The 25,738-nt window shown below is 37.1% G+C and overlaps 1 protein-coding gene across 4 annotated transcripts in view; it reads right to left on the bottom strand.

Annotated features, from left to right (window-relative positions):
* Positions 1 to 8,531: 8,531 nt before the first annotated feature.
* Positions 8,532 to 25,738, bottom strand: part of poc1bl (POC1 centriolar protein homolog B (Chlamydomonas), like) — a 28,562-nt gene continuing 11,355 nt past the window's right edge. For all 4 annotated transcript variants that reach the window (XM_083523658.1, XM_083523659.1, XM_083523660.1 and 1 more), the window contains 9 exons: positions 23,576 to 23,745; positions 18,300 to 18,489; positions 17,026 to 17,211; positions 15,613 to 15,730; positions 12,150 to 12,326; positions 11,589 to 11,720; positions 10,935 to 11,045; positions 8,976 to 9,128; positions 8,532 to 8,898 (listed from right to left, as the gene is read on the bottom strand). In XM_083523658.1, coding sequence (XP_083379784.1) covers positions 8,770 to 8,898; positions 8,976 to 9,128; positions 10,935 to 11,045; positions 11,589 to 11,720; positions 12,150 to 12,326; positions 15,613 to 15,730; positions 17,026 to 17,211; positions 18,300 to 18,489; positions 23,576 to 23,745 — 1,366 coding nt within the window. In that variant the 3' untranslated portion in view covers positions 8,532 to 8,769. The remainder of the gene's footprint in view (positions 8,899 to 8,975; positions 9,129 to 10,934; positions 11,046 to 11,588; positions 11,721 to 12,149; positions 12,327 to 15,612; positions 15,731 to 17,025; positions 17,212 to 18,299; positions 18,490 to 23,575; positions 23,746 to 25,738) is intronic.

The following is a 25,738-nucleotide window of genomic DNA, read 5'->3' as shown; positions in this document are numbered from 1 at the left end:
TTTCACTAATACTGAACATAATCTTTTTTTAATTAGCATTCATATTTGTTTATGCACATGTTGATTAGAGCATTAAAAACTTGAAAACATTAACACTGAAGATATCCAAACTAGTAAAGAACACGTACAGAATTATGTAGCAAACAAATACATGTTAAACAACCAAGACTATGTTTTATATTTCAGATTGTCCAAAATAGCTACATTTAGCTTTGAAGTTTGAAGTACAAGTTTATTTGTATAGCGCTTGTCTCAAAGCAGCTTTACAGAAAAAAAATATAAGTGAATTATGTGTATTTATCCCTGATGAGCAGCCTGGCAAGGAAAAACTCCCTTAGATGAATGAGGAAGAAATCTTGAGAGGAACCAGACTCAAAAGGGGAACCCATCCTCATTTGGGTGACATCAAGAGTGTGTTTATAAATCTTAAAAACAACACAAAACACCAGAGAGTGAAAAACTACTATGAGTGTGTGTGATTATGAGTAATGTTTTTTCTACAGTCTTATACAGTCAGCTGATGTTATAGAACCAGGAGCTACTGAGCAACTCATAAAATAGCTCAACATCTGAGATCATCACAGATTCAACACCAGCTTCTCCAAAGAGCCTTTATAAGTTCAAAAAGGTCCAATGTCCAAACTTTATGGGCTCAGCATCTACTGCTTTGAAGGTCCACGATCTTCATGAGGTGGGACGTCAGTGGAGCTGGTGCAACCTCAGGATGCCTCTGAATGGGTAGAGAAAGAAAAGCAGTGAAGAGGAATTAGCGTAGCTGATGTTCAGAGGTGGCAAAAGTACACACATCCTTTACTTAAGTAGAAGTACAGGTGCTCATGTTTTAAAATACTCTGGTAAAAGTTGAAGTACTGATTAAACTTTTTTACTTAAGTGAAAGTAAAGAAGTCTTGGCTCTGACATGTACTTAAGTAAAAAGTAGTTATTACTTCTACATGTTTTAGCTGTTAACTGGACCTCACATCATAGATAGATAGATAGATAGATAGATAGATAGATAGATAGATAGATAGATAGATAGATAGATAGATAGATAGATAGATAGATAGATAGATAGATAGATAGATAGATAGATAGATAGATAGACAGACAGACAGACAGGTAGACAGACAGACAGACAGACAGACAGACAGACAGACAGACAGACAGACAGACAGACAGATAGATAGATAGATAGATAGATAGATAGATAGATAGATAGATAGATAGATAGATAGATAGATAGATAGATAGATAGATAGATAGATAGATAGATAGATAGATAGATGTGATAGCCTAGTGGGTTAATGTCAGTATCCCCACAAGGATGAGTTTGAGAGTTTGATTCCTGGTCGAGCTGGTGGTTGCTGTGTTGGTAAATAAAACTTCTGGACCTTGTCCCCTCTGAAAACATTTCAATTCTGTCCTTTCTGGGTTGGAATGATCTTGATTTTCTGGTCTTTAATGAAAGGTAACTCCACCAAAAAAGTCCACCAGTCCTACATGCCTTCTTTCTTACTGCACTGGCATGAAACAAAGTATAAACCTTCCAAAAAGCACACATGCTTTTCAGCAGTGGTTGCTCAGTGGTTTAAGGCTTATGCCTCATCTAAACATGCTTCCCAGTCTGATCTCTTCCATGGTTCAGTGGGTTAAGGCTGGTGCCTCGCTGATGGTGAGGATCAGGGTTTGAATCATGCTAGTTGCGATGTAGGTTATGTTTCTGGTTCCTAAATCTTTCTTTAGCTTTATGTTCTTGTGTTGATGGTTTAAAGGTAGATAGACCTGCTCTAAACAACCTTCCTGGCCTGTCGTCCCTGATGGTTCAGTGGGTTAAATCAGGTTTCTTGCTTTTGGTGGGGTTCAGGGTTCGAATCCTGCTTTCTGTCTGCCAGTCACAATCAGTACATCTACATCTTTCTTTAGTAATATCTTTTTTTGTAATGGGTTGAAAAGAAAGATAGACCTGCTCTAAATAAGCTTCCTAGCCTGTCCTCATCAAGTGGGGCTAGTGGGTTAAGGCTGGTACTTTGCTAATGTTGGTGGTCAGGGTTCAAACCTGGCTTTCTGTCTGCTAGTCATGAGGTAGGTTAAATTCCTGATTCCTACACCTTCATATTCTTGTTTTGATGGGTTAAAAAGAAAGATAGACCTGCTCTAAACAAGCTTCCCAGCTGATGGTTCAGTGGGTTAATGCTGGTGCCTTTCTAATGGTGTGAATTAGGGTTTGAATCCTGCTATGTACCTGCTAGTCATGTTATGGTTTTGCTTCCTATGTCTGTCTTTAGCATTATATTCTTGTGTTGATGGTTTGAAAGAAAAGATACACCTGCTCTAAACAATCGTCGCAGCCGGTCCTTCCCGATGGTTCAGTGGGTTAAAACTGGTATTTTGCTGTTGGTGGGGTTCAGGGTTCGAATCCTGCTTTCTGTGTTTCTGTCTGGTCTGAATTTCTTGCTTTGAAGCCTGAAACAAACGATAAACCCCCCCAAAAAAGAAGGTGTGTTGTGGGACTTGATGGCTTTATGATAAAAGCTTTGCCTCTGAGCTCACAGGTTGCTGCTTCGAATCTGGCTTGTCCCCACACTGGGTAAGCTGTGTGGAAAGTAGTGTCTGGAACCTCCTGCACTATAACCTTTAAACCCTGGCAGGGGTTTGAACCAGCAACCTCTCAACCCAGAAGTAAAGCTCTTTCAATTGAGCCACAGGATCTCCTGCATGAACCTGATTTTTAGGACCTTTTTTGGTTCTTTTTAAAAACTTTTTAAACAATTTAAAGGAACGCTAAGGGGTAGGAATCGAACCGGGTGAGTCAGATAGCAGTGAATCTGTGATGATCTCAGATGTTAAGCTCAGATGTTGAGCTATGCTCAGTAGCTCCTGGTTCTATAACTTCAGCTGACTGTATAAGACTGTAGAAAGAACATTACTCATAATCACACACACTCATAGTAGTTTTTCACTCTCTCTCTCTCTCTCTCTCTCCATTACACCAACACAGGAGAGGCAAACAAGTCTTTGCTTATTGGACTCTTGGCTTTTCTATAGTTAGGAGACCAGTGTTTTCTCTTAGATCATGATGGTAGAGGGTCAAAACTTCTCCTTCCTGTACATTCTCTCAGTAACTCGAAGTCTATGAGAAGTGACTCAGGTACAAGAACCACATCTCCAACACCTGCACCACTGATATACCATGATTTGCCAGCAACCAATTTTAATGATCTTTTATTGTTCTATTTTTAAAAACTTCTTATAATGTTCAATATGAAACTAGAGGTAAGAATCGAACCAGGGAAGTCTTTCATCATAGATCACTAATGGCATTACTTCGAAACTTGTTAGACATGTAAATAAGCAGGAAAAACAGAGACAAATACAAAGAGACACAGACACAGCTTTAGAAAGAGTGAGAAACAAATAGAGAGACAGCAATAGAGAGACATATACAGTGAGACAGAGACATTTACTAAAAGAGACACAAAGACAATTAGATAGAGACAATAGAGAGAGACAAAGATAGCGAGATATAGCCACTTAATGATCTCATTTACTAAATGAGCAGTAGTGAGTTAAGTGCCTGCTCAGGTGCCCAAAACTGGCAGCTTGGAGGTGTTAAACATGTATCATATGTACAGCATGTGATATGTATGTAAGCATATGTACAGTGATTAAATATAAAGGTTATATCAGTGCAGAGACGTGTGGACATCATTTAGAGCCTTTGCTATGTTTCCACACGGACAGTTAATGAGGTGATACCGGAGAAAATGCACCTCTTCAAGTCAAGTCAGGAAGCTTTTATATATATAAAATTATAGACAATTTACAGATTTAAATGATGTATTGTTTTTATCTGTACGATCAATAAAGACAGTAATTTAAGTTTATGTCGCCATTATGATTGAAAAACCAACAAAACGCCACCCAGAGGGTAAATTGTGAGAATCATGGCGGAATTTGGTGTTTGATTTGAAAACTAATTTTAATTTTGACAGCCAAATATATATATATATATATATATATATATATATATATATATATATATATATATATATATATATATATATATATATATATATATATATATTTATACAAAACTAATTAAAAATGTTGTTACCTAATGAATGTGTCCAGGCTGAAGATCCACATATAGAACACAAGCAGAGAAAAGATGATGATGATCAGGAATGTGTCTGTTCTCAGTCATGTTTACATCACTGACTCCCTCTGTCTCATCCACATTAACCCCAAACTTCTTACTGCCTTCTGTGGTGAGTGAGAGTCAGGACTTTATACACCAGTGGATTGAAAAAAAGCGCAGTAACAGGAAATCGGTTGTTCGGCTGAAATCGACGCACAGTAAAAATAAAAAAATAACATTTCACCAAATCAGTAGATTAAAACTAAAGTTACGAGTCTGTTTTGAAAATGTAAGAAGTAAAAAGTACAGATATTTGTGTAAAAATGTAATGAGTAAAAGTAAAAAGTTGTCTGAAAAATAAATAGTGGAGTAAAATACTGATACCAGAAAAATCTACTTAAGTACAGTAATGAAGTATTTGTACTCAGTTACTTCCCACCTCTGCTGATGTTCATGATATTAACAAGCACAAGTTTATAATGTGATGTGATCAGATGTTCTGGAGCACAAGGTTATGATATGTGATGTGTGTTATTTGTAGAACTCACTAAAAAGATACATCTTTGCACTTAAACTGGGAGAGTGAGTCTGAGCCTCGAACACTGTCAGGAAGACTATTCCAGAGTTTAGGAGCTAAATGTGAGCATGTTCTACCACCTTTAGTGGACTTTGCTATTGTAGAAACTACTAGAAGTCCAGAGTTTTGAGATCTCGAGGAGCATGATGGAAGGTAGCGTGTTAGAAGAGTGGATAGATACATGGGACCTAAACCATTTAGTGTTTTATAAGTAAGTAGCAGTAGTTTGTAGTCGATTCAAAACTTAACAGATAGTCAGTGTAGAGATGATAAGATTGGGGTTATATGGTGGAAATATTTTTTTCGACCTTGTGAGAACCCTATCTGCTGCATTCTGGACTGTAGCTTGTTTATTAATGATGCAGGACAAACACCTAGTAATGCATTACAATAGACGACATGTTTCTTAGCTTCGAAATATTTCTAAGCTGGAAGAAGCCCTATTTTGTAATATGGTTGATATGATTTTTAAAAGAGAAGTTGCTGTATAAAATAACGCCCAGGTCTTTTACTGTTGTACTAGTAGTTACAGAACATCCTTCTAAATGCAGGTTAAATGCTGAAGCTTCTGTTTACTGGTTTTTGGGCCGAAGAGCAAAATCTCCGTCTTATTAGAATTTAATAATAGAAAGTTATAAGTCATCCAGTCTTTTGATTCATTAATACACTCATCAAAATATATCTATATAGGGAGGGTCTTAATAATCTTAGCCCACCTGATTTATTACAATAGCGTAATGAGTAACATTGCGTAATAATAAAACATCAGTGTGGACATGCATGTGAAACTGTTGTTGCCATTCTTCACAAGTTTGCATTATTGATGACTTTGGTTATTGAAATCCTTGTGTTTTTGCATGTGGCATGTGAGCAAAAGGGTTAAACCTCAAAATATGCAGAATTTGATTCACCCTTATTGTTAAAATGAGAAAGCACAATGCGCCTTTGTATTTTATGGTTACATCCTGTTCTTTTACAACAAACCGTATGTGAAATATTGTCATAGAGGTGATAAGATGGATTATTGACTTTATGATTGTTTGGGTAGATAATCTAAGCACACACTGTCCAAGTCCAAATGACACAGAAAATCAAAACTAATTAGTAAATGCTTACAACATCGAGAGGAAACCCGAAGCACCAGTACAGAAATACAGATCATGTGTGTGTGTGTGTGTGTGTGTGTGTGTGTGTGTGTGTGTTTGTATGTGTGTGGCCCATATCATTCTTAAACTTAGGTCCTCAAATCAACCCTGTATTATGCATTGCATATGCACCCCTAGTCTGGTGTCTAGTCTGTCAGTAGTACTGATTCTGTGACTGTGGGTCAGTAGGAATATTCGTGTGATCCATATGGTCCATGATGGTTATCTAAGCATAAGGCATATCAATCATGCAAAACATGATCCATGACACGCTCACTGGCAGCATAATGTCATTTGGTGAATACTTGTCAATCCTGACAATTCTGCATATCGAGGGTGAATGAATGATGGAAGGAATGAACACATTCGTTAAAGTCTGCTGAAATAAGTAGAACAGTTCATTAGAATATATATTTTAAATATTGAAGTTAAAACACATACATTTATACTTTTGAAAAAAAAAATTCCCATTGATTTAATTGTTTCGTTTTCTCCCGCTTATCCGTATTTCGGGTCGCGGGGGCAGCAGTCTAAGCAGTAACCCCCGCCTTCGACTGCTGCCCAATCCTCACAGCACCGTCCCTTACGGTCCCTCCTGCAGGTGGTGAGCCCACGGGAAGGCGGCCCTACGTCACTTCGACGTTACGGACCTTGATGTTTCCCTCGCAAGGGACCCCCGGAGCATAGAGGGTTAAGGGCCTTGCTCAAGGGCCCAAGGGTGGCAGCTTGGCGATACCGGGGCTTGAACCCCAGACCTTCCGATTGGCAACCCAGCGCCTTAACCGCTGGAGCCACCACTCCCTCTGATTTAATTGTATTTAATCAAATTAATTTGTGCCAATTTACTTGATTATTCAATTTAATCAATATAATAAAAAAGAGTATTGCATTAATTAGATTTTTTCTATTTTACTTTCATATATTTTCTTTTTTATTTAAACTCAGTAGGCATTTTAATTTAAAATAGCTTTAAAAAAGGGAACTGTTGATGTTCACAAATGTTTATAATAATAAAAAACGTTAAGAAAAAAATGACAAGCAATATTATGTTTTACATTTCTTCTTATGTATATATATATATATATATATATATATATATATATATATATATATATATATATATATATATATATATATATATATATATATATATACATACATACACACACACACACACACCTCTTGCTAGTCATAGGCCAAATCTGTTACATCCTCGAGTTCACAAAGAAGGTTGTGATTGATTTATCTTCATCAATATATGGAAACTAGATCTCCTTTAAAGCAAAATGCACAAAATGTTTACCCCAAATGAAAATCCATAATTGATGAAACGTGACTAGAACACCACTACCAGTGATCTGAGTGCCACATGTTGTTGTGCCCTTATTGTCAAATTAACAAAGGCTATTTCCTGCAATAAACTATGCTACGCTGCACATCTAATGTGGAGTCTTTGAAAAGCATCTATTCAGATACAAAGTACAAATAATCAATAGGCAATATGAATCACATGGCAGTTATGAATCAGGTTTACCACAAGATGGCACTGCAACGGCGTGCAGAAAGAAGTGAGACACACGACTTTTTTGTTTTTGTTTTAATGGAGAATTCCATTAACTCCAAAAAAAAAAGGCAAAAAAAAAAAAAGTTGATTCAGTACAATGATCAAAATGACATGAAAAACGGTAATCACCACAATGTGTGCTTAATCAGTAGTTTTTTAAATATTCATTCAAACTATAACATAAATGTCCCTTTATACCATGTTGAAATATTCAACATCTATAAGCAGAAAAAACAGATTTAATCCCCAGACATGACTGATTTAAATTGCAAAAAAACAAAAACAAGTTCATGATGTACAGTTTTTAAGGCCACAGTGTACTCTAACGTCCATGCAATCTCACATTAGACTAATGACTGAGCCTCGGCCTGTAACTGAGCTCCTCTGGCAATTTTGCGTCGAACATAAAACTTTTTTTTTACATCTGGAAGACTTGAGTCACAGCACTTTAATGTTTTGCTTTGGCGAACATTTAAGTTGTTATGTGTGACTAGTTACATTCTACCCATAGCACAAAAATAAGACACGTGTATGGTTCTGAGGACATTTTAAACGTTTAAATTACCTTTAAAGGCATTTTGAGATCATTTCTTATATTTCCATCACCATAAAAAAAAAAAAAGATTCATTCAGGTTATTTCCCTCTTTGACATCATATATGGAATAAAATCCAGAGCACATGAGTGTGATGTTAAAATTATTTGCTTTTCTGTCTGATTAAGGCACATAAATTGGTATTTTCTGGTTTATGCCCAGCCTTTAAACCGAAAAAAAAAAAAGATGAGATGAGATGACAGCAATAAGGCACATTGTGTTGGTGCAGAACACGTTTGTGGAGATTCCAAGAAAATAAGCCGGCGGCGTATCGTAAACACATCAGCAGGCCTGGTCCAAACACGGGCAAAAACAATGGTATGACTGGAGAGCAAGAAAAATGTGGTCTTGTCACTCCCTGAAATACTCGTCTTCATAAATCCTACTTCTATCAATAAAAAAGTTCTGACGTATCAATACTTAGTGCAATCGTGTAAAAACGAGTAGTGTTCCAACACAGCTATATTTCCTTCCTCGTTTTTTCTACTGGAGAGAATTGTGGTACAGTATTGTATCGGGAGATTAAAGAGAAAAAAAACACATTAAAAATAAAAAGACCTGATCACCTTTGGCTTTCAAAGGCACAGAACAGAGCCTAGTTTCCTCATGGACAAGTCGTAGGTCTTCCACGTTTCTGTAAGTGAGCAACTATCGTTCTGAGCAGCTGTATTTCTCTGCTTTCCAAACCCGACTCCCCGTGCAATAGAAAAACTATCCTGCCTGAACAAGCTCCTTGGTCTAGAAATCAAATTCATTCGAACTTCCATCGTTGGTTCATGTCTTCACTGGAGCATTTTTGCATGTGGACGTCAGTCCGCCCCTCTGCTGTACGGTACGAAGTGATGCACTTGTCGGACAGCGGGTGATAGATAGCTCCATTCTGAAAAGAAAGAATAGTTCAGCAGCGGTATAGAAAGCTTTCTTGTGGGTATTGTGGTTTCAAAGGGAGGCACTCACATCTTTGAACTCCCAGACGATTGTAGAAGGAATCGGCTCTCCATCCCGAGGACAGTGCTTCATTCCGATGTTGTTCTGGCCGTCCAGGTACTCAGCGCACAGCTCCGTTACTGAGTTAAAGCGGATCTCCTTATACGAGGTGTACTCAAAATACTTAAAAAAAAAAAAAAAGAGACAGTGGCAGGAATATTATTGTTAAATACCTCAGAATAGTCTTGCCTACAAAGCTACTATCAATAAACTACTAAATAAATAACAGCTCATTATAATTACAAATTGGCTGCATCCCAAATCTTTTACTGATACTTCCTTGATTCCTCAATCCTACATACTTCAGCCTATGACCTGGAAATCCACCACATTTATGTATTTTAAATATTTGCTCACAGACATTAAGAAGCAAAGTGAGCAGAAACAAAGGCCTTCCTATATGCTTTTTTATTTTTTGAACTAAAAATTATATCAATAAGTGAATACAAGCTAAGCCACGTCGCCTTTATCTCCTTCCTTTTCTTCTTCTTTGAATGGACAGAAACAGATTCGAGGTTAATAATTAGCAAAAAAGCAGGCACGTTCTCATAGATAGCATTCAAGGACAAAGGTGTGGCTGGAAAGCTAAAACATACAGTTTTGTATTTGCCATTGCCAAAAATTAGCGCACACACAAGTCCATGAGTAATACAGTCCTGTACAGTTTGCCCAGTTTCATACTCAAAAGACATGCGATCCAACTCTTCCTGATCAGGTTTAATAAAAGCACAAAGAGCACACATTTTAAACCAGAATGCATCTGCAGATTTAGGTACACTACTCTCTATATACCGATGGTTGATTGCTGTAACTTTCTGCAATAATCCTTACCGATAGTTTTTCCGGGTCGCGTTCTACAGTGCGAGAGCAGCCTTTAGAGGCAAAGCACTGACACCACGTGATGCTTATCTGAAGTGTCTTTTGTATTCATTTTAGATCTAACAGTTTTTTATTATTTGTAGTGTTACTATTCGTTTTCTATTACTATATTGAATATATTAATATTGATTTCATTTAGCCCACTTTCATTCGGTACTGTTTAAAAAAAAAAAAGTGCAGTACTATTTTACATGGAGTGTTACATTTGGGTTTTTTTTATCTAGTATCCATTTTAGAAATCATTAAATGATTAATCGGTTATTGGCAAGTATGATTCAACTTTCGTTATCGGTACAATCCACTATTTCTTCTTCTTTTCCTTCTTTTTGAATTCCAAGTTTGCACTCTGTTTTTTTTTTTTCTGTTGCATCATCTGCAATATTGTATTTATTTATTAATTAATGATATTTTGCCTTTTTTTTTTCTTCTCCCATAATATTGTTTGTGTAACCTGCTGCAGCTGTAAAGCAATAATTTTCTTCACGGGATCAATAAAGTATATCTAAGTGTAAGTCCAAGTCTAAATACTGAATCCGATAACAGGGACATCATGGCAGGAACTCATTTTAATCACTCACACGAACATACTTACTGAAACAATTTGACCCATAAACCTCATTCATCTTTTATGCTAAGCCTTCTTGGACATGTAGCTAAGGTTCCGCTTGCAATGAGAAACATTGATTTCCACTCAGACATAGTGCTTTTTGTTTTCTTTTTCTTTTTTTCCAGACACCTGATGCACAGCATTAATGAATAATCAGTGATATCACTCCAGACACACAGCAGTCATTAAATATACATTCAAAAGACCAATTCACTTTGTTAAGACAATCCATTAGGACTACATGCTCAATCCTGAATAGATGTGATATAATACGATACTGTACATGACTCTTGATTTTGGTTTTATGACATCTAACTGTGCATGGGTCTGTTCACTGTTTGGGCCTGGACTCAGATCGTACGAATCGCTCAAAGGTTCGTTGCGATTCTTTAGTGTCAATTGTGTGAGGTGTTTCAGAGTAAAAGGATAGAGCTACCAATTACCTGATTCCCGCCTTGTCCGTGGCAGCCGAACAGAGACAAATGAGCCCCTGTGGGATTGTGATCTGGAGAGTTGTAGTCCAGACAATCGGAGGGAATCCCAACATTACGCAACTGTAGAGGAAAATCGGGTAGAGGAAAGAATAAAAGAAAGGCTAATGAAGGCACAATAATTAGAGGAAATGCCATAGAGGAAAGATTCAGGCCATAGAACACAACAGCATGTTTTCAAAGTTTGGGATCATTTCATAAAATAACACCTTGTTAATTACCTTGTTAAAAGAAATTTTAAAGCGATTTTTATATTTTTATCTATGATTTTTATTTATTTATATATTTGTATTTGCATTTCGATGTAATACGGAATTTAAATGCACCAAATGGGTTTAGTTTTTACAGATATGCTTGCGCAATTTCTGCAATAAAAATTTAAATTTTTCTAAAAAGTAAACAAAATAATTATTAATTTTAAAAGACCCGTCTTATTTTCTCTTGTATATTTTGTATAATGCACACATTCGGCAATTAAAACCGCCCACGTTTAAACATAGCAAAAGTTTAATTTGGTGTGCTGATGGTTTACATAATTTAAAGCATAAATACTTAAGTTTTGGCCCCTCAGAGTATCTCCTGCGCCTCCACCTAAAATCTACTTACAGCTCCATGCCAGTCCGGTCTGTCTTCAGGTACGTGCAGGTCTGGGTAGATGTTCTTTAGATACCAGTCAAAGCTCCTGCACTTCAGCCGTTCCCGTAAGAGAATCCTGTCAGAAATGTCCCCGTATGTTACCTATGAGAGCGGGAGCGTTTACAGGGTTACATAAAGCACGGGAAAAAATCAAAGGTGCTTTAAATGTGATGTAAGTAACATGAACAAAATGAACAAATTTTGTATTTTACTTTAAAAATTCATTTGCTTTCTTCATAATTCCTGTGTAATAACGTGTCCTTAACAATACAGGTCATTCAGGATATGTGAACGTGTGTGTGTGTGTGTGTGTGTGTGTGTGTGTGTGTGTGTGTGTGTGTGTGTGTGTGTGTGGGTGGGTGGCCAACGCAAGATAAGGCCAACTGAGTTCACACCCAAGACGGTTACAAAAGTCAAATAATTTGCATTTCGTATAGTAAATCATGTAATTGAACAGGATGTATAACCCTTTCAGCCACACCTGCATACGTGGAGCAATGTATTCTTTGACACACACAAAGAATGACACACCTTACGAGCAGGAGGGTTGCGGTTATAGAAAAGCTCCTTGTAAGAGTCCATCCAGACTTCAGCAGCCCGCACTGTGTTCTGGAGGAACTTTGGTCTGGCGTATGGTGCCTTCTTGGGGAAGACGTGACCCACATGAGAACAGGGGTGAATCTCTAACGAGCCTCCACACTGCCAAACCTGGGAATAACATTACACGTAACAGAAAGAATCAAAATCTTTAATGGGGCCTTCTGGTATAAATGTGCCAGCGTCCCCTAAACCACCATAACCATTTTTATTTCTGTTCTATTGAGAAGAAGTCATTATAATATTGTTGTGAATGTCTAAAAATGGATTCTTTTGGTAAACCAAGTAAAACAGCAACCTCAAATGTCACAGTAATATTACACCTAATTGAGGCTGATTTCTTTTTAGCCCAAACTGTAGGTTTATGCAGCCTAAAGGTTACAATCGTGTCAGAATTTTGCACACAGTGAACCACCATATGATCATTAGCAGCAAAGAAGCATCTAAAGAGCATCTAAAATGTGGTCTTTTAATTAATGAGGACACGGTGTATTTAGAGGTGTCCCCGACTATAAGGATTTCCATAGTCCGATCAGAAAATCGTAAAACGATTCCTTCGAAACATTTTAATTTCAGGATGTACAGAACATCACGCAAAGATATGCAAGAAAATGTCTTCAAAGCTTTTGGATCAATAAACCTTAAAAAATAGACAGGGGTTGCAATGCAAATAAAATTGGATCTTCATTTTTTTATTTTTATTTACAATATAATAATTGCCTGTATATGAACCTAATGGGAGAAATATGTGAAATCAGACATTGAGCACCCCCATATAACCACAATGGTACGTTCCTCGTTTCATAACACCTCTGCGAAGAATCTTCGACTATTCGAGGTCACGCCTAATTATTTGCTCTATCGTGCTTTCACAAAAAAAATCAATTAGGAAGTCAAAATAAAAGTGGGTAGACTAAGCAGACGTTGTCTAGCCGAAGTAAAATTTGCATCAAAAGACAATCCTGTAGCATTTCTGGTACAGGTTTTCCGTTTGTTAGTTAGCGATCACAGTCAGCTATCTGCCTTCTAAGTGTGTTATAGAATCAACAACATGTCAGTTAGATCCAATTCCCACTAAACTACTGAAGGAAGTGTTATATACAGCTGGTGAGCCTCTTTTAAATATTATTAACTCCTCACTATCGTTAGGTCACGTCCCTAAATCCCTCAAGTTAGCAGTTATTAAGCCCCTCATTAAAAAACCTAATCTGGATCCAAACACGCTATCGAATTACAGACCAATTTCAAATCTCCCATTTATGTCTAAGATTTTAGAAAAGATTGTCGCTGCCCAGCTATGTAACCACTTGCAGGAGAACAATATCTTTGAAGAGTTTCAGTCAGGTTTTAGGCCCCATCATAGCACAGAAACTGCTCTAGTTAAAATCACTAACGACCTGTTTTTAGCTTCAGACCAAGGCTACATCTCCCTATTAGTTTTACTAGATCTTAGTGCTGCGTTCGACACTATAGATCATGATCTTCTCCTCGATCGCTTACAGAATTACATCGTTATTCAGGGACAGGCATTAAGCTGGTTTAAATCCTACCTGTCCAATCGTTACCATTTCGTAGATTTAAATGGAGAGCTATCCAGGATAATGCTAGTAAATTATGGCGTGCCACAAGGGTCAGTTCTGGGACCCCTGCTTTTTACAATATACATGCTTCCATTAGGAAATATTATTAGAAGGCATGGAATTAGCTTCCATTGTTATGCTGATGATACCCAGCTATATATTTCATCCAAACCAGGCGATACAGCTCAATTAGCTCGCATAACTGAGTGTGTTGAAGAAATAAGAGATTGGATGACCCATAACTTTCTGCTATTAAATTCTGATAAAACGGAGATTTTGCTCATCGGCCCAAAAAATAGTACACAGAAGCTCCAGCATCTCAGCCTGCATTTAGACGGTTGTTCTGTAACTACTAGTTCAACTGTAAAAGACCTGGGAGTTATTTTAGACAGCAACTTATCTTTCAAAAATCACATCAATCAAGTTACAAAAACAGCCTTCTTTCACCTTAGAAATATTTCTAAGCTAAGAAATATGTTATCTATATCTGATGCAGAGAAGCTCGTCCATGCGTTTATGACCTCTAGAATAGACTACTGTAATGCATTACTAGGTGGATGTCCTGCATCATTAATAAACAAGCTTCAGTTAGTTCAGAATGCAGCAGCAAGAGTTCTTACTAGGTCAAGAAAATACGATCATATAACCCCAATCTTATCGTCCCTACATTGGCTTCCTATTAAGTTTCGAATAGACTACAAACTACTGCTACTCACTTATAAAGCACTAAATGGTTTGGCTCCCATGTATCTATCCAGTCTCTTAACACGCTACAATCCGTCACGCTCCCTGAGATCTCAAAACTCTGGGCTTCTAGTAGTTCCTAGAATAGCAAAGTCCACTAAAGGCGGTAGAGCATTTTCACATTTAGCTCCTAAACTCTGGAATAGTCTTCCTGACAGTGTTCGGGGTTCAGATACACTCTCCCAGTTTAAGTGCAGATTAAAAACATATCTTTTTAGCAAAGCCTACACATAACACACATCACACACATCACATCACAACCTTGTGCTCCAGAACATCTGATCACATGCACATTATCAACTTGTGCTGTTAATATCATGAACAGCAGCTACGCTAATTCCTCTCCACTGCTTCTCTTTCTCTCCCCATCCCGAGGCATCCTGAGGTTTGGCCAGCTCCAGTCACGTCCCACCTCGTGAAGATTATGGACCTATGGATGATCATGGAGAAGTAGATGCCGAGTGTTTAAAGGCCCTGGCATGGAGAAGCTGATGCTGGATCTATGATGATCACAAATTGTTCTGTATTGTTGAAAGATTTATGACCAAACTTTTGATGTCACCCATATGAGGATGGGTTCCCCTTTGAGTCTGGTTCCTCTCAAGGTTTCTTCCTCATATCATCTAAGGGAGTTTTTCCTTGCCACTGTCGCCACGGCTGCTCATCAGGGACAAACGCACACCATTCACCTTCACTGTTGTTTTCTGTAAAGCTGCTTTGAGACAATGTCTGTTGTGAAAAGCGCTATACAAATAAACTTGACTTGACTTGACTTGACTTGACTTATAGAATGCTCCGGTACTTCCACGTTTATACCATTCCACTCTTTCAGCCCATCGAATATAAAAACCGTTTCCTTCGCCGGCCCTTGAAGACACACCGTTGTATTGTGTTTCCGCGTGTATAAAACATTAAGCGCATGCACAATACGTGCCATCGATCTTTATTTTTCCTACGCGCCAGAAGAAATACAATATGCCGAGTGCAATCAGTTGTGAATGGTCCAAGAACAAGACTGTCCGTGATATACAAGCATGCAAATGTAGACGAGAGAAGACCTAAAAAGATCATACCCTGAAGGAAAGTTCCAGATTCTCTCCTCCCCACACCTCCATGCCTGTATCATAAGTGCCCAGATATTCGAAGTACGCCTTGCTAACAGCAAACAAGCCCCCGGCCATGGTGGGAGATCTGTGAATTGGGAGCATATCAAAGATATCCATTAGAACATCGATAGACTTTCATGTCAAGGCTATTCATTTTTTTCTTTATAGCAGTGGAGAACAAACTCTGCTCCTTATGTAGAATTAGTTTACTTTCCAAGGCCTGGTAACAAAGTACCCCCTGTCCTTCAACGTCTTTCCTGGTCCAAATTCAACTAATCAGCTAATTAAAGAACCTTAAAGTAATTGCAAGAAAAACTGAGCTGGACAGGAAGTTTTCCAGAACCAGGCCTGAGAACTTCTGGCTTCATCAGTTTCTGCTCAACGCAAACAAGGAATTGAGCAGCACACTATGGGTGTGTGATAGTGACAAACAATGATATCTTAATTTCTTATTTTTTATCAATAGCGATAATTAGATAGTGTGTTATTGTAGATTTTTTCTGTTTATTGGCTTTTTTTTTTTTTTTTTTTTCAAATAAAAATGTTCTGAGTCAAATTCTTAAATTTAATCCGTCAGAATATTCGAATAATAAGACATATTGGCTATTACCAAGCAAATTAAATCAGTTTTAACAAAATTCATCTCTTATTAAAACAAACGGAAGCTGCATCTGACATGTAATGCTTTGACCTGTAGTTAGAAATGCATACATAATGCTTTAAAATTTTAAATACAAAAAGTTCAATATTGATATTTGAGTCCCTTTTTTTTAAATTATTATTATTAGAAAATACTTGAGATTTTACTGTGGTGATTGAACCGAATCATTTAAATGGTTGAGTCATTCAGGAACGAAACATCATCATGTTGCTCAGAGATGCGAAAACAGCGCTGTGGCTTTGTTTGGAATGATTTTTGTAGTCGAAACAAAGCAAAAGAAAGGCAATTTGGTGTCTAAATCATAGATTTCATAATATCAACTTGTTGTTGTTGAACTGAGTTAAAAAAAATTAATATCACATTTGTAATCATGCTGATTTTTGGAGAAAAACGCCACTTTTCGATATTGATATTGAACTATATACACAGTAAATGTACACATTTTTGCCTCCATATGTTGAATTTTGGGATCATTCCAAATGCAGACTGAATCGAAAGGCCGCACTCTAAATGAGCATGCGCAGTCTAACCTACTGAACATCATAACGTGTTGTATGCGTGCACTCTGGAGGTGTGTTTTGTTTGAGTTCTGCGATATACTCGATAATGTCAAATCACACATCATTAAAACAACATCTGTAAAGTGTGTTAAATGAGGTAACTCTTTTAGAATGTTCTTTCTACAAGAGCCTGGTCTTCTTTTCAGAGTGAACACTGACCTAATGAGATCTATTCGGGATTTGCGACGTTTGCGGTCCACCTCAGGCACGCTGTGCCACTGGAATGTAAGTCGCCAGTCAAAGCCACCCACCATGGGCTCATCGGTCTGCATGTAAAACTCGAACGTGTTCCAGTCAATGGTGTCGATCACTGGACATACCACAGTGTCCTGCTTCTCTGCAATCCTGAAAAGAACAAATGTAAAAGCATGCTATAAGAAGAAGACTTAATATCGAACACTTTTTCCACAACATTAAAAAACACTGCCATTTCTTTTCCTCAGTGCAGTAGAAAGACAAAGTCAAACCACAGACTTGGAAAGGTAAAGGGGTTTTTTACATGTGCATTACAGCATGAACTGGTGATGCATCCTCTAAGCCCTATACAGGTCCCAACTTACGATGGAGATGATCGTAACTTAAAAAAAAAAGTCGAGAGTCAACCAGGAATCCTAAAGAAGGTCATTAAGTAATTAAAGATCATTATGGGGTGGTATACTGTAATTTGTTGATAATAATGTCATACAAATGACAGTACATAATTTAGCAAAACAAGACCAATTTTCTGTTCCATATACAGTATATATATATATATATATATATATATATATATATATTGTACAGAAAAATGCTCTTGTTTTGCTAAATTATGTATTATGTAAATGTAATGTAAAGTAAATTATGTCACGGTGGGCTTATAGACAAGTGGTGGTTGCTACATTTGCCTGTTGCTAAACCTCAAATATTTTTACAATTTTGTCATATCTCAATCATCATCGTAAAAATCAGAAAATTTCTAAGTCGAACAATCGTAACTCGCCAGCCGTGACCATTTGTATTAGATGACTGATAAAAGATCTTGTCCAAAAACACAATTTCTTAAAAAAATCTAATATTTTATTATTAATATCTAATAACAGTTCCAGCTGACTTAATGTGGCTTTTATATATTATGAATGAGCAGAACATACAGTATGTGAAATGAATAAATACATTAAACACTGAGAGAACGTGTCATGATTGTGAATTATTATTCCAAATTCTTATCATTAATGACTCCTATGTTCGATAATGAACTCGATTTGGACAAAAAACAATAGTTTTTTGAAACAATTGACATTTAAAAGCTACTCAAAATGCCACAGATTTCCTGACAAAAAAGTCACTAAAACACTAAATCACTCCAGTAAAATAGCACTGTTAGCTGTACAATATTTTATTTCCTTGTTCAAACACATTAGTGATTCTTTGTGAGCTCGTCTGATTAAGCGTACCTTTCAAGCAGAGGCTCGATCCAGCCAGGAACACATTCACAGTGGCAGTCCAAGAAGGTGAGAACATCTCCTGTGGCATAGGTGGCGCCGATGAGCCGAGCTCGGACCAGTCCCTCTCTTTTATTAGTGCGGATGAGGCGCACGCGCTCCAGGCTGCTAATGTACTCCTCTAGCTGGGCTTTTAGATAGCCTGCAATTTCCAACATCAGAAAGTAAACATCTCTCGATCACAGTGTTTTGTAACAGTGTTCGACTTCACCAGAGGCATTGATTAGAGAGCATAAATACTTAATCCTTGAACTGCTGTGTGTGTTTTCAAGCTGATATCGATCCACTGCCTTTGTAAAGTATACGCATTTTTTTTTTCAAGTGATATACAGTGAGGAAAATAAGTATTTGAACACCCTGCTATTTTGCAAGTTCTCCCGCTTAGAAATCATGGAGGGGTCTGAAATTGTCATCGTAGGTGCATGTCCACTGTGAGAGACATAATCTAAAAAAAAAAATCCAGAAATCACAATGTATGATTTTTTAACTATTGATTTGTATGATACAGCTGCAAATAAGTATTTGAACACCTGAGAAAGTCAATGTTAATATTTGGTACAGGAGCCTTTGTTTGCAATTACAGAGGTCAAACGTTTCCTGTAGTTTTTCACCAGGTTTGCACACACTGCAGGAGGGATTTTGGCCCACTCCTCCACACAGATCTTCTCTAGATCAGTCAGGTTTCTGTCCTGTCGCTGAGAAACACGGAGATTAAGCTCCCTCCAAAGATTCTCTATTGGGTTTAGGTCTGGAGACTGGCTAGGCCACGCCAGAACCTTGATATGCTTCCTACAGAGCCACTCCTTGGTTATCCTGGCTGTGTGCTTTGAGTCATTGTCATGTTGGAAGACCCAGCCTCGACCCATCTTCAATGCTCTAACTGAGGGAAGGAGGTTGTTCCCCGAAATCTCGCAATACATGGCCCCGGTCATCCTCTCTTAATACAGTGCAGTCGCCCTGTCCCATGTGCAGAAAAACACCCCCAAAGCATGATGCTACCACCCCCATGCTTCACAGTAGGGATGTTGTTCTTGGGATGGTACTCATCATTCTTCTTCCTCCAAACACGTTTAGTGGAATTATGACCCAAAAGTTCTATTTTGGTCTCATCTGACCACATGACTTTCTCCCATGACTCCTCTGGATCATCCAAATGGTCATTGGCAAACTTAAGACGTGCCTGGACATGTGCTGGTTTAAGCAGGGGAACCTTCCGTGCCATGCATGATTTCAAACCATGACGTCTTAGTGTATTACCAACAGTAACCTTGGAAACAGTGGTCCCAGCTCTTTTCAGGTCATTGACCAGCTCCTCCAGTGTAGTTCTGGGCTGATTTCTCACCTTCTTTAGGATCATTGAGACCCCACGAGGTGAGATCTTGCATGGGTCCCAGTCCGAGGGCGATTGACAGTCATGTTTAGCTTCTTCCATTTTCTAATGATTGCTCCAACAGTGGACCTTTTTTCACCAAGCTGCTTGGCAATTTCCCCGTAGCCCTTTCCAGCCTTGTGGAGGTACAATTTTGTCTCTAGTGTCTTTGGACAGCTCTTTGGTCTTGTCCATGTTAGTAGTTGGACTCTTACTGATTGTATGGGGTGGACAGGTGTCTTTATGCAGCTAACGACCTCAAACAGGTGCATGTAATTTAGGATAATAAATGTAGTGGAGGTGGACATTTTAAAGGCAGACTAACAGGTCTTTGTGGGTTAAAATTCTAGCTGATAGACAGGTGTTCAAATACTTATTTGCAGCTGTATCATACAAATAAATAGTTTAAAAATCATACATTGGGATTTCTGGATTTTTTTTTTTAGATTATGTCTCTCACAGTGGACATGCACCTACGATGACAATTTCAGACCCCTTCATGATTTCTAAGTGGGAGAACTTGCAAAATAGCAGGGTGTTCAAATACTTATTTTCCACACTGTATATACTATTTAAAAAGCATGATTACTACCATAATGATTTTTTTTCATATTAATTACTATTAAAATCAAAACATTTACTAATGTAAACATATATATATATATATATATATATATATATATATATATATATATATATATATATATATATATATATATATATATATATATATATATATATACAGTACAGACCAAAAGTTTGGACACACCTTCTCATTCAAAGAGTTTTCTTTATTTTCATGACTATGAAAATTGTAGATTCACACTGAAGGCATCAAAACTATGAATTAACACGTGGAATTATATATGGAATTATATACATAACAAAAAAGTTAACTGAAAATATGTCATATTGTAGGTTCTTCAAAGTAGCCACCTTTTGCTTAGATTACTGCTTTGCACACTCTTGGCATTCTCTTGATGCCTACATTAAAGAACCTACAATATGACATATTTTCAGTTAACTTTTTTGTTATGTATATAATTCCATATATAATTCCACGTGTTAATTCATAGTTTTAATGCCTTCAGTGTGAATCTACAATTTTCATAGTCATGAAAATAAAGAAAACTCTTTAAATGAGCAGGTGTGTCCAAACTTTTGGTCTTTACTGTATATATATATATATATATATATATATATATATATATATATATATATATATATATATATATGCTGAGTGAATCTAACAAATAATTATTTTGTGTTAATAACTAGAGGTCGACCGATAGTGGATTTTACTGATATCGAAAGCTATGTTTGAGCGTAATTGCCAATAACTGATTAATCTAAACAATAGTTTTAAAAATATATACTGGTTAAAAAACAAACACAAAACTCCATGTAAAGTAGTACTAAACTTTAATACAAAAAAAACACAACATCCGCATCAGGTAAAAACATACCTTGCTGTGCCTGTCCTATTGGGTGCCTATCTAGTATAATAACATTTATATGTGCTTTCTTAATTATTCAGAACTTGGCTTGACTTTCAGAGTTTCTCTTAACTGCCATTTTAGTAACATTTCAGACAGTAAAAACTGTGAGCTGGGATGCTATTTTATCTCTTTAAATGACTTTTCTCTATTTTTAGGCTTTTAAATTTTTAATGTTTAGGTTGACCAAATCTAAATTATGAATTTGCAAACCTTTTTTTTGTTATAAATTATGTTTTCACTGGAAAAATCATTTATTTGCAAACGTTCCCCTGAAATTAGCATGCAAAAGAATTGTGGTGAAATTCAGGCGCTCAATTTTTACTAATGGAGAATCATCTCTTTCTCTACCCGGAAACGGCGCTTGACTCGATCTCAGGAGTGTTAAGAGTTAAACATACAATTTACCATGTAAAGGTGAGTTCTACATTCGAACAAGATCTTTTGGCTAATGCTAAACAAAACCCATTATGGTAATGTGAACAGGGAAGTGTTGCATATTGTCCTGGTTTGTTTTCTTAGGAAAAGCATCAGTACCTCTAGAGGGCTTGGAACATCCTGTCAATTTCTTTAGTTGTGTATATTATATATACACACAGCATTGTATTAAAATAAGTGCACCCCTCATATTTCAGCAACTATTTTATTATATCTCCTCAAGGTACAATACTATAGAAAAGAAAATTGGATATATTTTATAGTCAATGTGTAGTTTGTATGGCAGTAAAGATTTACTGTCCTCTCAAAATAACTCAACATACAGCCATTATTGTCGCAATAACTGTCAACAAAAGTGAGTACACCCTGAGTGAAGATGTCAAAACTGTGTTTAAAGTGTCAGTATTTTGTGTGAGCACCATTGTTATTGTTGACTACTCCTGGGTATGGAATTCACCAGATGCACAGGTTGTTGCTGGGATCTCTTCCACTCCTCCATAATGACATCATGAAGCTGCTGGATGTTACACACATGACGCTTCTCCACCTTCTGCTTGAGGATCTCCACAGGTGCACAATAGGGTTCAGGTCTGGAGAAATACACCACTTCATCAGCTTCACCTTCAGCTTCCTCAGCAAGGCAGTTGTCATCTTAGCGGTGTGTTTGGGGTCGTCATTATTATGTTGGAAAACTGCCGTTCGGCCAAGTTCCTGAAGAGAGGGCATCATGTTCTGCTTCAGAATGTCACAGTACATGTGGGAATCCATGTTTTCCTCAATGAACCGCAGCTCCCCAATACCAGAAGCACTCATGCAGCCCCAGACCATGATGCTACCACCACCATGCTTGACTGTAGGCAAGACACAATTTTTTTTGGTACTCCTCACCAGGGCGTCACCACACATGCTGGACACCGTCAGAGCCAAACAAGCTTATCATAGTCTCATCAGACCACAGGATATGCTTCCAATAATTCATGCTTTTGGACAGGTTGTTCTTTAGCAAAGTGTTTGCGGAATTTCTTGTAAGCAGCTTCAGAAGAGGCTCCTTTTGGGACAACAGTCATGCAAACCGACTTGCTGCAGTGTATGGCGTACGGTCTCTGCACTGACAAGCGGACCTTGCGTCTGTTTTTTCTGTTTTTCTGAAAAGTCTGTTTCTAAACCTGACGCACAGCACGAGGACTCATTGGACTCAAAGTACCACATTTTAACTGCTCTAATACAAGATACACACATTTCTATGGTCCTGTCAAGCAGACAAAAACATGAACATGATGAATAGGACGTGTGGCTTTGCCTGGGTACACGACCTACAGCTGTCATCACTTAGGGTGCACTCACTTTTGTTGCCAGCTGTTTTGACAATAATTGCTGTAGAGTTATTTTCAGAGGACAGTAAATCTGTACTGTCATACAATCTGAACATTGACTACTCTAAAATATATCCAAGTTTCATTTATATTCTATTCTCTTAAAGATATATAGTATAAAGATTATACTAAAATGACTGCTGAAATATAAGGGGTGTATATATATATATATATATATATATATATATATATATATATATATATATATATATATATATATATATATATATATATATATATATATATATAATACACCCCTTATAGACATAAAAGTGATGTAATGCATCGATTTAAAAAAGTGTGCATAGGATGCAAGTTGGCATTTGTATCTATGGCAAACAGGAAAGCTTAGTGGAATAAGCAAGACAGTCTAGATTTAAGTAACAGGAAGTTGTGTAATGTCTGAAATGGCAAAACCAAATCCAACCCAAAATGAACTAACATTTATGCAATCCCTAGACTGTGACTATAGTCTGTCTCTCTCTCTCTCTCTCTCTCTCTCTCTCTCTCTCTCTCTCTTTCTCCTCCACAAATGCAATCTTTCCATCTTACCTCGATCGCTCAAGTCATCAACCAGGATGACTTCTTTCAGCAGGACAGCTGGCGTGGTCTCCAGGACACTATGGATGGTTCTCAGGAGGGTGGACCAGGCCTCGTTATAGAAGGCGATGATCACAGATGTGGTTGGAATGTGACGGATGTCGTACGTCTTGCTTTTACACCTGTCAAGATACGAGCGTTGATCTTTAATGCATATTGTAAAGAATAACACCTCATAACCTTGTGCTCTAGTACATCTGATCAAATGCACTTTATCATCGTGTGCTTGTTAATATTATGAAAAGCAGCTATGCTGATTCTTCTCCACTGCTTCTCTCTCCCTCCCCATCCAGAGTCATCCAGAGATTTTGAGCTTGGCCTTGGATTTTGAGAACAGAACAACCTCGTAAGACTGCATACAAACTAAAGACTCAAAATAACATCTTACTTTTGCTGTTTCTCTATCATTGGAGATTTAAAGCTAATTTACGAGTTGCTCAAAAGCTCTTGGTTCCAAAACTCCAACTGAGTGTAAAAGACTGTGGAAAGGTCATTACTCATAATCACACAATTCGGCGTTTATAAAAATTTCTCACTCTCCGGTGTTTGTAACGTTTCTATGATTTATGATCAGACTCTTGATATCACAGAGATAAGGATGGGTTCCCATTTTGTGTCTGGTTCCTCTCAAGGTTTCTTCCTCACACCATCTAAGGTTTTTTTTTCTTTGCCACATTTGCCCCAGGCAGCTCATCGGGAATAAATAAAAATATTTAAAGCTAAGTAAATTCAGTTTTATAATTCTTAATTTCTGTAAAGCTGCTTCGAGACAATTTCCATTGGTAAAAGCGCTATAGAAATAAAACTGAATTTGATTTAAAATAATGTTTACGTGCCAAGACCAGGGGCAAGAGAGATCAATAGCAAACATGTCTGTATATAAACATCATTTTAATAACTGTGTATGTAACTAGAATTAAATTTTACTGCAATGATTTGGTGTTCACAGTTTAATTAAACTATACACATGTAGAGAAAAGTTTTTTCTAAGATCCTTATTGTTTGTATGTAACAGCTGTTTGGGATTTATTTTTTATGTATAACAAATGCTACGAAACTTCCATTATGAGTCGTAAATGGGAAAATATTTTGTTGTGGAAATGCTGCAGATTCTGTAGAAATTAGTGAAAAGCAATAGTAGAGCTCTGATCTCATCCCTACTGAACACTTTTGGGATAAATGTGAACACTGACTGCATCCCAGGTCTCCTCACCTACATCAGTGCCTGCCTTTTGTAACACCCTTGTGGCTGATGAACACAAGTGTCCATAAGCACACTCCAAAATCTAGTGGTACATCTTCCCAGAAGAGTGAAGGGAATTATAAGAGCAAATTGGGACTAAATGTGGAATGCAATGCTCAAAAATCACATACCATACCTATGACCAGGTGACCCAATACTATTGGCAATACAGTGTATATTGTATACACATTTCTGTTCAGGGTTCTCGGTTGGGTGCACATGAGTACTCAACACAGTCCTTTTTACATGCAGAACATAGTTACAATCTGAGCTCCCTCACTAACACATTATGTAGCGGACCACAAGTTTGTTTAGTCTCCGCCTCATACTTGATGTTTTGAGTGTGACTGTATTTTTTTATTATTAATACAGCACTGTTATGTATGTTTTTATAATATTTTTTAAAATAGAAATAAAAATAAAATAATTATAAAAACATACATAATAATGCCAGAGGTATAAAAAAAGAAACTAGAGTTAGCGCAGTGTCACTGCGGTTATTCACTCTGTACCAGAACACACACACACACACACACACACACACACACACACACACTCTTATCTACACCTCTTTTATCCAAATGGGGTCTAACAAATGTAAAATATTTAATAACTTTTTTTTATTTGTTCAATTTTATTTAACCAATTTAATTTGTGCCAATCTAATCGATCACTTCATTTATTAAATATAATTGAAAGTGTAGTAGTGTCAAGGTTGAACTGTTAATGTTCACAAATGTTTATAATAATAAGCTACGTTAATAAAAACAACAACCATTATTGTCAGTATTTAATAATTCCTAATATCGCAAAACTATAAGCTATATCTAAATAAAAATGAGGATTATTCTAACCTGGTGATATTTAAAATG

Source organism: Silurus aristotelis, assembly GCF_946808225.1.
Source record: "Silurus aristotelis genome assembly, chromosome: 21".
NCBI lineage: Eukaryota > Metazoa > Chordata > Actinopteri > Siluriformes > Siluridae > Silurus > Silurus aristotelis.
The sequence above is the reverse complement of the archived record's forward strand: the minus strand, read 5'-3'. Positions and strand labels throughout refer to the sequence as shown.